Here is a 12,335-nt window from a genome sequence, read left to right as displayed (position 1 = left end):
CATTCTAGGACAAGAAGCAGAGGAGATAAATGGACACTCAGGAGGTTCCCTCTGAACATCAGGGAACACTTCCAGGGCAACCAAGCCCTGGAAGAGGTTACCCAAACAGGTTGTGTATCCCTTTGAGATACTCACAAATCATCTGGATGTGGTCTGGCTCGAGGTGACCCTTCTTGAACAGGAGGACTGGACCAGAGCATCTCCAGAAATCAGCCTCAGCCGTTTTGTTCTTCTGTGGTCTCTGCCCATCTTTGGGCCCATCTACTGGGTGTATGTGGATGTTACCCTGTTGTTCCTTGGTAGCTAAACTTTTGTGGCTGGTATATGGCTCCATAAGTCAGTGAATAAAAGGCCCTTCCTGATACTGAGCATCTCAGTTTAGTCCTACCAATAACACTGTGCACTTCTAGGAATCATTTTTAATGTCTGTGAAATGCCTTTGAAGAGTGTCTTAGAAATACTGCCTCTTAGAAATGCAGCCATTTCAAAGTTACTTTCTGCTTGTGTACTCAAAAACAAGGTGGGGGGTAGGAGGGAATGGAGTATTTATCCACTTTTTTGGAGTATTTATCCCCTATATGTCCACAGTTTTGGTGTCCTGTGCTGGGATACATTTTCTCTGTTTTTTACTTATAATTCAGATGTTTCACAGCATTCTGGCTAAAAAGGTACATCTAATGGGTTGGCATATCATGAAAGCCACCTCTTTCTCGCTACATTTTCCAGTAGGAAATGGGGTGGTTCACCAACAAAGAATGATCTGAGACTTCAAGCTTCCAGATTTCCTTTTGTGTTTGCTTTACCACTCTCTGGTGGCTGGAATAGGTTTAGGGCCAAGCTATAGGAATATGGCTGTCTGCCTACAAATCCTTGTAACCATCACAGACAGTGGTCAGCTTGTAATTTATCCTGTTCTGCTGCTTGGTGCTTCTCTCACAGGCCTAGGCAGGGAGTGTCTCAACTGGTGATTTTCCCAAACTACCAGTCTTAACCATAGTTCCTCATTTCTCATATGCTTCCTGATTCACAGCTGGTTTGTATAATGGTGGTTGAGTAGTTGAAGTCCTTCAAACCTAGAAGTACGGCATTCTACTTCTGAAACAAATTCTGCAATCCTTTTTTTTAAGATAGGGAAATGGTAGACTGAAGCCCCATGTAAAAAGACATTAACTTTTTACAGGATGCACCTAAGAGGAACTGCTGGTATTTTAAGAATTAATGTGAAAGTAAAAGATTATGAAATAGGACAGAAGCAATTCTGTGAAGTTCCCTTAATTCCCTTGGAGGAGAGCGAGTATGTCTTCACAGGAAAAAAGCCAGTTAGACACAAATCATTGTGGATAGTGTTGAAGAATGGCTGAGCAGAGTGCTTGTTTTGCTGGTACACCACTTCCTTGCTGCACTGCCCCAGTGGAGGTTTTTCAGCTGGGCACACAGTCAAGCGTCACTGCAGTGTCAGCAGCTGTGTGCCAGCTCAGATGCTACCAGTACATTTGTTAATGTTGATGTGGCCTAAGTGTATCCATAGAGGGTAGAATCAAAATCACAGCAATATGATTGTAGGACTCTGTGCATGGCATATTTTGTAGAGCCTTTTTAAAACCCCAGTCTTGCCCATGCGATCATGTGAAGCCTTCATTTGTGAAGTCCCATTGACTTCCCCAAGTGCAGAGCTAATTGCATGAGAAGGATCTAAGGGGTTTACTCCTTCTCTTGATACTTCAATGAAAATTAATTTCTTATATATTATGTATGAGTAATATATTTCTGTTTGTACATTAATATTAATGTTGCATATTTTTGAGCACAAGTTCTATTCTGTAGGATTAAATTATCTTGGTAAGTAATAGTGCAGAATTCAGTTTGAGTTAAAAGTGGACAATTAAGGGTGGGGGGAGGGTCCTGAGTCACACTTTGGAAAGTGAAATTAATCAGCATTAATTCTCCCCAGAGTGGGAGAAAAGCAGTTGCAGTGTTTAAATGACAAAAAAGAAAAAAAGAAAAGAAAAAAAAAAAAAAAAAAAAAAAAAAAAAAAAAAAAAAAAAAAAAGGGAAAAAAAAAAGGTATATAAAAAGCTCCTGATTTTGCCTTTCTGTTAAAATCCAGAGAGCTTTTACAAAATCTGTGATGGAGAAAAGAGATGAGAGTATTCTCTTGTGCGTACTTGCAAACTATTAATTTTATTGGCCTACATCTGTTGGTGATTGTTGGTGAAGAAAGTAGTGGCTTTATTGAATGACAGTCTGTCTCAGTATGCCTTTTTTAAAAAACAAAGAAAAAACCCCAACTTTAAAAAGGAAAAAAAATCAGCTTGCTCAGAATATCAGCTTTTTGAGTCTCAGACCTGCCAAGTCAAACTCTATTGCCTTTCCTTTGATGCCACTTCATCTGCAGAATTATCAGTGTGGTGTTGGTCATAGTTCCTCCTCAATGTCCATAGCCACACAGCAGCTCTGACACAGATGCTGAGTGTTGGGATGCCCCTGTATGAGTTAGCAGCTCTAAGGCTTCAGAGGGTCTCGTTGCCTTTAAGTGGGGACAGAAGGGGGTGGGGATGCTGACAGAAAGTTCAGTTGCTGACACAGCTCCAAATTCCTGAGCACTGCTCAGCAGATACATGTGCACTGCTCAGAGACTCAGCCTCACCCAGGATCAGGCCCTCAGACAGAAAGACAGAAAGAACTGTATTTGCTTTTTAGATCCAAAATCAAATTCACAGTACTTTATGTGTTTGTATACTGTTTGTATTCATAAATTTTATAAGCCTAATATGAAGTAATTGAGAGAGAAAATAAATATACAACCATGTGGTGCCAGGTTTTAGAGTTACTTTTCTGACAGGTATTTCACTTCAGTACTGAGCTTGAAAGGCCTAGAGAGAGTTAAAGGATTAGAGATCTCAAAGTGAAGAGATGCAGTTTTTAAATGTGGCAAGATGTGTTTTTTTCTGTGTGGGGATGTGAGACATTGCAAGCTAATGCTCTTCATCAGCTAGGGGAGGAAAAGGTTTGTAACTAAAAGACACTGAAGACAGACATGATTAAATACAGACTCCAGAATAAAGGTGAAAGGCAGAACAGCAGACCATGAGTTCAAGCAGAATAAAGAAGTAAGGACTGCTAACATGAATATTTGTATTTCTGACTCAATATATTTTGTGTATGCAGTAAGTAACCATAATGAAAGAAATGAGGAAAAATAATGTTTCTTTCCATTTTTCATTTTGCTTACCTTATTGATTGTATTTCCACAGGCATGTACACAAAGACTCTGTTATAATTTAGGCCCTGCTAAATGAAAACAGAACAGAAAAATACTCATAAAATCTCCATGAACATGTTTTTAAAAGTAATCAGGAAATACTAATTAAAGGGTTTTGTGTGAGCAGTTACAAGAGTTGGAGATTAGTCAATTAAAAAGAAAAAAAGCAAGATGACAGTGCCCTATAAGCAAGACAGATAACTAACTTTGCAGTGAAACTGCTTAACATATGCTTAGTTTTCTGAGAGCTTAAGGTTGACAAAATAAGCATCCAGGAAGGTAAGAAAAAAGTCCTTAATTAAGGTAATGGCAAAATTAGTCTGAACTCTGATGAAAAATGTCTAAGTGGACAAAGCCAGGACTGCGGTTGCTCTTGTGTATTGTGAAGGGCCAAGCACACTGCTAATGCTTAATAAAATAATTATGTTAAAAATCAGCTGGCAGCATTAGGAGTTAGCACTGGCAAATTGCTGTATTTAGTGTGCAAGTTTTAAGTGTCTTAACTTGTTATTTTCATATGATTTTTTGGATGCTGTTCACTTTCTCTTGTCAAGTTACTGTTCTGTCAGTTTAAAAGGTTGAATTAACTCCACCCTTTAGGTGAGGGAAACTGAGTGAATGACTGATATGGGAGAAGGGAATTAGATGATGTGAGAAGTGTGGTATCACTCTTTTTTGGCAACAGCAGGTTGTCTCAGCTCTGTTATTGATCCAAACACTCAGTCTGTGCTAAAACTGAGGCGAAAAAGCCTTGAAAGTCCCCTTCAGTAGTGTGACAAGGGCAAGTAATGTAATTAGGTGTAAACAGGAGGTTATCGGTGAGGTAACAGGTACACATCAAACCCATTTTTGATCAGGCAAGGAAGAGAAGTGTGAAAGGAGTATAGAACAAACTAGGGATGCCTGCAATCCTAAGACTGTAGATGCCATGCATTAGAAGCTACAAGTAATATTTTGGTTATTTCATATAGGAAATATGTATTCAGTTAGAAGGGGCATGGGTACAGGAGATCCAGAAATGGTATATGTAATCAAGGAAACCAGTACTGTTATACAAGTGCTTTGTCGTTGAGCTAGTGGCATATCCTCCATGGAGAAGAATGAAGTACAGATTAGAGGTAATATAATGGAGTATAATACACAATAAATTACCTACAAAAATATCCATTCCAAAATTCTCAGTGAAAGCAGCTGAAGATAGAAGGAAACATTAAGTAGATAAACTTGCGGTCTTTAAAAAGAAACATCAACAACCTGGGAAAAGGCCACTAAACAAACATTTAACAGGGAATATAAGGCTATTGCATGAAATTACTGGTTTGTGAGCTTGATTTAAACAGGGAGGAACAGAAGAGGAAGGCTAATCAAAGACACGATAGAAGAAAGTTTGGATTTAATGAAGGATAGAGGGCAAAGACTCACAGAGGGAGGATCACGCTTAAAATTTTCAATAAAGAGTATTTTTAGAGGATAGCCACAAGTGCTGACAGAGAAGCCTATAAACATGATTTACCAGGATTTTAGCAAAGCTTTTGAAACTGTATAGCACAAAAGACTAATCTGTTGGGTGAATAAGTATGGCATAGGGAGAGATACTTTCTTTGATTAAAAAAGAAAAGAAACATGATCTTGGGTACAGAAAGCATGGGAGTCTTGTGAATTGAAGCAGGTTGGTTTGAAGGGGTGTAAATAATGGAAAGCCTTAAGAGTCATTATTTGCACCAATTTTGTTGAACTTATGCAGCGTATCAGTAGTCTGGAAGAAAGAATAAGTAGTAAAGTGATGAAATTCCCTGATAGTACAAAACTGGGGAAATGTCAGAACAAAATAGGCAAGTGATAAAATACTGAATGATTTTGACAAGGAGGTGGAGCATGAGCCGATAAGTAGCATATGCAGTTCATTTTCAAGTAATATAATGAGGCTAGGGAATAGAAATAAAATAATGTATCAGTACCTCAGACAGTCAGAGGGCACAAAAGTCTACACAGAAGTATTTTCTGCATACTTTTGAAGCACTTCTGAATAGAACTGTAAATCCTCTAGCAGTGTGGTTATTAGTTGTTTTGCCTTACTTACAAAAGCAAAGCAAAATAAAATTCTGTTCACAGAATTGAAATACCAATTGAAAGTTTGTATTCCTGGACTGTTTATAAAAGCAGCAAAGTCTCATTTTGCATGACATGGACATGCTGGGCACCTTTATAGAAAAGAAATTCAGAAAACTGCAGAGTGGTAAGTGAGGATTGGGACAATAATTAAGGACTCGGTGACATTAATTATTCAAAAGGTTAGGGATATGCATATGCCCAATCCAAAGCTCTTTAAATGAAGACACAGAGAAGATTTGAATGCTAGAAGCCTTTAAAATGGTTGTGAAAACAGGAATGCAACAGGCACCCAATGGTCTTGTCAGACATTTGTCCAAGCAGTTACTCTTCTACAGTGATTTTGAATGGTCCCAGGAATGACTTGGGCCTCAGATCTACACTAAGCATGGAGGAGACAAATTGGCACTTAGGTTCTTGACAGGAGGGGGTTCAGTGAAGGGTTATGAGCTTGCTGATTGAAGAGTTTTTATTAAAAGATGAGGTGATAATAATAACAATAATAATAGTAGGAAAAAGTTAAACCACATTCTTAATCGCATGTGCCTTTCTCCTCTGGAGCAAATCCTTGGGAGTTTTTGCAAAACAGCACAGTTCAGAACACATGGCTTCTTCTCCATTTACTGAATGGGTCCTGTCTGAGTCCACACAGAAATATACTGGCAAGAGCATTCTGTGGCCCACCCTTGCTGATTTGAAATTACTCTCTTTCAGGAAATATGTGTCAGCTTTTTTCTGTGTTTGTAGGGAAGAATGACAACCTTGTCATTCTTCTGTCTCCTCAGGAGACTGACAGGTATCCTTTGGGAAAAGCAGCTGTGGCAGGTTAGGGTGTAAGTGCCCTTAACTGACCACTCTTCATTGTGTGGAATGGATATGCTGAGGGCAATGAGCTGCAGCAGCAGGGCCTGGGGTGCCTGCTCAGTCCTGCTGAGTCCTCCACATGCTGGTGGCTAAGGCAGAGGGGCAAGGGAGCTCAGCAAGAGCTCCCTGCTGCAAACAGCTACAGCAGGACAAGGCAAGGATGGCTGTCACAGCCCTGAGCTCCTTTCTGTTTAGAGCCATGTTGCACTGCAAAGGCTGGAGATACTCAAGAGAAATTCAAATGCCTCCTTGAGTCACAATCCAATTTTCCTTCTGTAGTGTGTCACACAAGTGCTGCAAGGCTTCTTTCCTTCCTATCCAGTCAAGGGGCATGAAGCTGCAATACCTCAGGGTTCTTCTGTCATATTTCCCCAAGTTTCCTCTTTTTGGGAACACTGTGTGAGGAGGGGCTGGGTCTCACCCCAGATCTCACCTGAGTAGGGAACTGGGATCAGCCATGAAACACATCAGGACCCAGCAGCTCCTGTGAGCAGGTATGAGTCCCATGGTTCTGACAAAGCTTGTGAGACTAATGTGCAACTTGCAGCAAGCAAGGACTTCCTTAGAATGTGAAACATATGGAAATAAGTATGTGGGTTTTGTTCAACATGGTGTTAAAATGACTGTGTTTGATCACTTTGAAAATCTAGGAGTAAATGGAATTTACTGAGTATGCTTTTAAAATAAAAACTTAATCATGCACAAGCTTAGACACTTTGAGATGAGTGTGTATTGAGTTAATAAAAGTTGATGTCAACATTTTTGACTATGCTTGGAAAAAAAAAAAGAACTAGTGCTTGATCAAGCAGCAGTCACAAAAACAATCTTCTCTTCATGATAAAAAAGAAAAACTGTGTGTGATTCTGCAAATATGTCAGATCATTTTGAACAGGCTAGTAAGTGGTAGTAAATTATTATTTTTTGTTGTTGTCAAATCACTTTACTTTTTAGCATTTGACTTCAAAAATTCCCCAACCTTTGTATGTGTTGTCTTTATATACATCAGTCATAATTTTGCTGACAATTCTTGACATGCACTCTGCATTGCTCTGCTAACAAGAGAAAAGACCAGCCATTACATTTATGTTTCTTTGTTTTTCAGCAAAGTCACATATCAGGAATAATGCTAGGGGTATGCTAATAAACAATACATAGTGGCAGTCATCAGGGAGTAAGAAATATTTTCTAACTAGTTCTAAAGGGAAACAATGTTTTTAAAAAAGGGAGAGTGATTGTTATTTATGCAATATTGTTGTTCTATATGTCAGCATCAAAGAGCATCTTGTAAAGAGCTTAGCATAATAAATCGTTGATTTTGACTGTCATTATTTAGAGGTCTTTGCTAGATCTAGATGTAGTGCAGTAAGGTGAAATTTAGCAACATATAATAGGAAATCCTTAGACTAAATCTGCTTTTCTACCAATGATACCAGAATTGTCACAAGAATTAAAAAAGAGAAAAAGTATTTTACCTTTAAAAACTGCTGGCTTTACAAATAGTAATAGTAACACTAAGTCAAAGCAGATTAGGTTTCTTAGTGTCCATTGATTTTTGGTTGTCTACATAATGATTTAACTTGGTTAAATTTTGAAAAACTAAGGTTAATTTAAATGAAAAACAGCAAAAAAGGCTTATCGTTGTTACCACCATGAAGAGATGCAGCACATTTTATTGTCATCGAGAAAATTAAAATATCCTCTGTGTATGTGAAGCAATGGGAGATTTGTAAAGAGGAGCCCACAGGAAGACTTGATTTCAGAGCTGACTTTGATTAGTCACTAATTTTTCAGTTAACTTGGTAAGGCAAAACAACATGTGTTTGAAAAGGTCTTTATATTCCTGCCTACAGCCTTGAAGTAGAAAGATGGCCACTTTATCTTTCTGGGACGAGGCACCTAAATTTAGATTCTGATAATACATCCAGCAAGCCTTTATTACTGTTTGGAGTCAGGTAAAAAAAGCCAACAGCTTTTAAAAATATAATTGATAATACCAGATGCCTAAAACTCTTCACAAGATAAATATATACAAGAGAGGCTGTATTTTTGATGCACATTATCCAGTGAACCCTATGTCTTCTCCAACTGCAGATATGGGAAATCTGCAATTTAATACATCTGTGCCAGCTTCTTGTGACTTTACATTCTTTAAAAAATATGTGGTTTTCTGTGTTTTTTTCTTCTTTTTGCTGATGTAGGCAAGGTGCCTGTGGCTGTACAGAAAGATCTGTGTCTCTTGAGTTACTGCCTTGGCAGTTCAGGGCTTACCTTGACAATATTGCATCTTCAAAACAAGAATTGAGCTCTTCAGGACTGTTACCTTAGGACTTGAGTCCTTGGTACTGCAATTATGCAGTAGAATAATGTCATGAATCTAGCTTGTCTCATTAGATGCCTGGATAACTGCAGACTTTAAGTCTTATGAAGGAAAAAATAACGTTACTTTGAATATATTCTTAGTTTTCACTTTTAAAACAATGCTTTCCAATATCAACTCTCTGGCCAATTCAGATCAAGAAAAATAATAAGAGAAAATGCAGTCACATTTTTAGGATGTTGAAATGCCTTGGATAAGTTATATACCTTGTAGAAAGGTGAAAGAGCAGATCTTTTTGGAAAGACATCACGACGGAAATGAAAAACGTGTTCTGTGCACCAAATTGAGCAGAGTAATGCATTTCCTTGTTTATAATGAAATTTGAACTGTATACACCATGATTTTTAAGTAAGTCAAGCCCAATCTAATGTGGCCAGAAGGCATGGTCTCTGGCTAGTTTCCAGTCAGGCTTCCCAGTTTTAGTACAGGCTTGCCAATAGATATTATTGAAGCAAATACCCTGATATAGGGACTCTTTGTCCAGACTAGCTGGGAGGTTTTCCTCCTTGAAAAATGGCAGCCTGATGAATCATTTAAAATGTATGTTGCAGAGGAGATTCTGCAGCCCCACTGAAAATGAGAGAAGCATATTTCTCATTTCATATTTCTCAGTTCTTTTCCTGGCTTCTTCCTTGTTCTGTAGTGGATCTAATCCATTGGTTTAAATGAAGGATCCACATAGATTTCAGTGTTTGGCTTACATCCCATATATCCTCATTCCATTTTGCCTTCCATGAGTGTAATACTGATGTTTTAGCAGTACTGATATGTTCATGTAGTTAGGAAGTTGACAACAATCTCTACCAAGTTTCAGAAAACTCATATGAAAGGTACTACATGACCTGCAGAGTGTTATTGTTTTATATTAATGAAAGCACTGCTGGAGAGCTTTAAATGACCACTGTGAACTTGGTATTTTGAGTTTTAATGAAATTATTACAACTGTATATTTGAATAAATTTTATCTACCCTTGTTTCTTTAGAAGAAGACCTACCAGTGCATCAAATGTCAGATGGTTTTCTACAATGAGTGGGATATCCAAGTTCATGTTGCAAACCACATGATTGGTAAGTGAGCACTAAAACTTCTCAAAGACAAATAGCCATTTTTCTTACTCATTATCACTATTGTCTCTAAAATTAAACAGAGTTAAGGAGAAATTAATTGTGGATCCATCAATGATTAACCTAGGCATGATTGATTTTTTTATTCATATTATTAGACTTGATAAAGCATTAGCATATTTTATTTTCTGCAAGGGCTAGTTTAGACTTCTGCAGAGAATTATATATCCACTGCCAGTCAAAACACAGGTGATTAGCAAATTAAACTTCTAATCATTTTTGCATTATTGAAAACAAACTAACAGGAATGGTTAATGAACTGGATGTTAGCTTTCCGTAGAGTTTTAGACAGGTTTTAATTTCAGAAGTTATTATGGTAATGACACTACTGTGTACTTCTCAAGCACCTCAGTACCAAAATCAAAACTGGTGAGTTTTTGTCATTAGGAAACATAAATAATTCAAATGGCCATAAAATAGTATTGTTTGTTATGTTTGAGCAGTCTGGGAAAAAATCCTGAGTGTATCTCTATACAATTAAATCCTATAAATTATTTGAAAAAGTAAGGAATTATAGTATACGGTAATGAAATACACTCTTTAAGGTACAAGCCTTTAAAAAAATGTGTATTAGAATTCCTGAATCCTGATGTTTACAAAGCTGTTACAGTTGTAAATTGGAATAAAACAAAAGCTGCTTTTTCTTTGATATTCATATTTTCCTATTATTTGCTGATTCCCCCAGGTTTACCCATAATGTTTTCAATTTGGTAACTACTCAGTAATAACACTAAGAGTTCTATCAGCCAATTAAATTTATCAAGCACATCATTTGCTCACTAATAAGATAACATTGCCAGGATTGTCTCCTGGCTTTTTTTTTGGTCTTTTTTTCCGAATTTTGCTTTTCAAAACAGAGATGGATACCACTTTTTTTTTACTCCTGCTTCTCTTACTCTGGTTTTCTTGCTAAAATAGCAGAAAATCTTGCAAAGCACAGAACAAAAAATATGGTATAGAAGCTGGTAATTATATATCCAACAGAAGAGAATTTGCTTGATTTTTCCACTTTCCAGTTTGGCAGTAATTTTTTTTTTCTTTCGAGGTAACATGCAGATTTCTTCCATGAACACTTAGCAATTTGGCTGCACTGTAAAAGAAAGTTATCTGCCAAAACTTAATGGCCCATTTCTGTGGGTATTTTATTTAAGTTGTTACACATTTAGAACATAAACATTTTACATTTTTCATAAAAATGATCAAATGGAAATGACAAACTGGTTTTGTAAAGGAGACAAGCCATTTGCCTGTTAGGTTAAGCCTTAGTTTTGATATCTTGTGTTTTTGGATAGGAGATAATTCTTGAATTATCTGCTTCAGCGTATTCAATCTGTGTCAGTAATGGAATTTAAAAGTAGGGTACTGCTAACAACAGAATTCACCATTTCTGCTGCTTTATTTGAGTCCAATGTTTGAAATGTTCTTAATTGTAACATATAATGATGCTGAAACTGGATGGGGAATATGGATACTGTTTATAAGGGATGATGCTAGAACTGATGATGTGTTTGCTTGCTACCCTCTTCCCAGGTGCCTCTCGTTTTTAGAACAGGAGCTCACTTATTTCATTAAATACTCAGATTTATTTTTCCCTCTATTTTCTGGATGAGTTTTATTAAAGAGTCAGAATGGGAGGTGCAAAATGGGGAGAGAGTCAGTAAAGCAGGACAAATCCATTTAGCTGTCTTCAGCCTGCAGATCTGAAAAGTCATATTTTCTTAAACTGAGCTATTAACTGCCTGTGTTTAATTTCTTAAAGCTGGATGAGGTTGAATGAGAAAGAGAATCTTTTAAAAAAAACATTTAATTGTTTTGTCTCTGTTCTATCTAATCATGCATGATATTACTTCATGACATAACCATAGTGACACAGATTTAAACGTGCTTAATATAAAATCTTCCCAGTGAAATAAAGGAGCTTGCAAAACATGCAGGGAGATTTGCTGGTCATGCGTGTGGTAATCTGTGTTCAGTGGAAGATTCTTATCTGCACTGCCAGACTTAACAGTGCAGCTCCTAATGATGTAGCCTCGATTAAGCAAATGTGAGGGGATTTTGTGTTGGGGTGGAATGAAAGGAATATCAGCGTTCTGGAGAGTTTTGAATGTGACCTCGGAATCGAAGCGCAAGGAAAAATAATTTCTGATCTCCAATTCTGTTAGTCTTCTCACCACTAATTGGATTTTTTCCTTAGCTATCTTTCTAATTTCACTCTCCCCCCTCCCCTTTAATTTATATCGTTGTTCACAGGCCTTTTTCCAAGACCACATTCTGTCTAGAAAGAAAGGTTCAAGGGGTCACATCAAGGTGTTTTTAGCCAGGCTTAGTTTATGTACATCTGTAGGTATTGTTACAGAATTTATACATAATACAGAAAACATGCACACAAACACATTTGTGTGAATATATATCACATATATTACATGTAGTTACCTGCATGCATATAAATATGTAGATTGAGAAATATATTAGATTAAGCACTGGAATGAATATTGGCTTGTTGATACAGCACATTAAACAAACAAACAAAAAAGAAAAGGTTTCCTAAAGATAGTGGTCCCTCCCTTTTTTACATGTATATGACAAAATGTGTCTTCT

At 37.2% G+C, this 12,335-nt stretch overlaps 1 protein-coding gene across 10 annotated transcripts in view; it reads left to right on the top strand.

Moving 5' to 3' along the window:
• The window catches only part of ZNF521 (zinc finger protein 521), a 232,958-nt gene that overhangs the window by 105,671 nt on the left and 114,952 nt on the right, over positions 1-12,335 (top strand). For 9 of the 10 annotated variants that reach the window (XM_041399328.1, XM_041399332.1, XM_041399331.1 and 6 more), the window contains one exon: positions 9,596-9,680. In XM_041399328.1, the coding sequence (XP_041255262.1) occupies positions 9,596-9,680 (85 nt within the window). The remainder of the gene's footprint in view (positions 1-9,595; positions 9,681-12,335) is intronic. The other variant, XM_041399330.1, reaches the window with a different exon arrangement.

Source organism: Onychostruthus taczanowskii, unplaced genomic scaffold (assembly GCF_017590055.1).
Source record: "Onychostruthus taczanowskii isolate IOZ18803 unplaced genomic scaffold, ASM1759005v1 scaffold16, whole genome shotgun sequence".
Taxonomy (NCBI): Eukaryota; Metazoa; Chordata; class Aves; order Passeriformes; family Passeridae; genus Onychostruthus; species Onychostruthus taczanowskii.
Note: the sequence above shows the minus strand (reverse complement) of the source record. Positions and strands in the feature narration are given on the sequence as shown.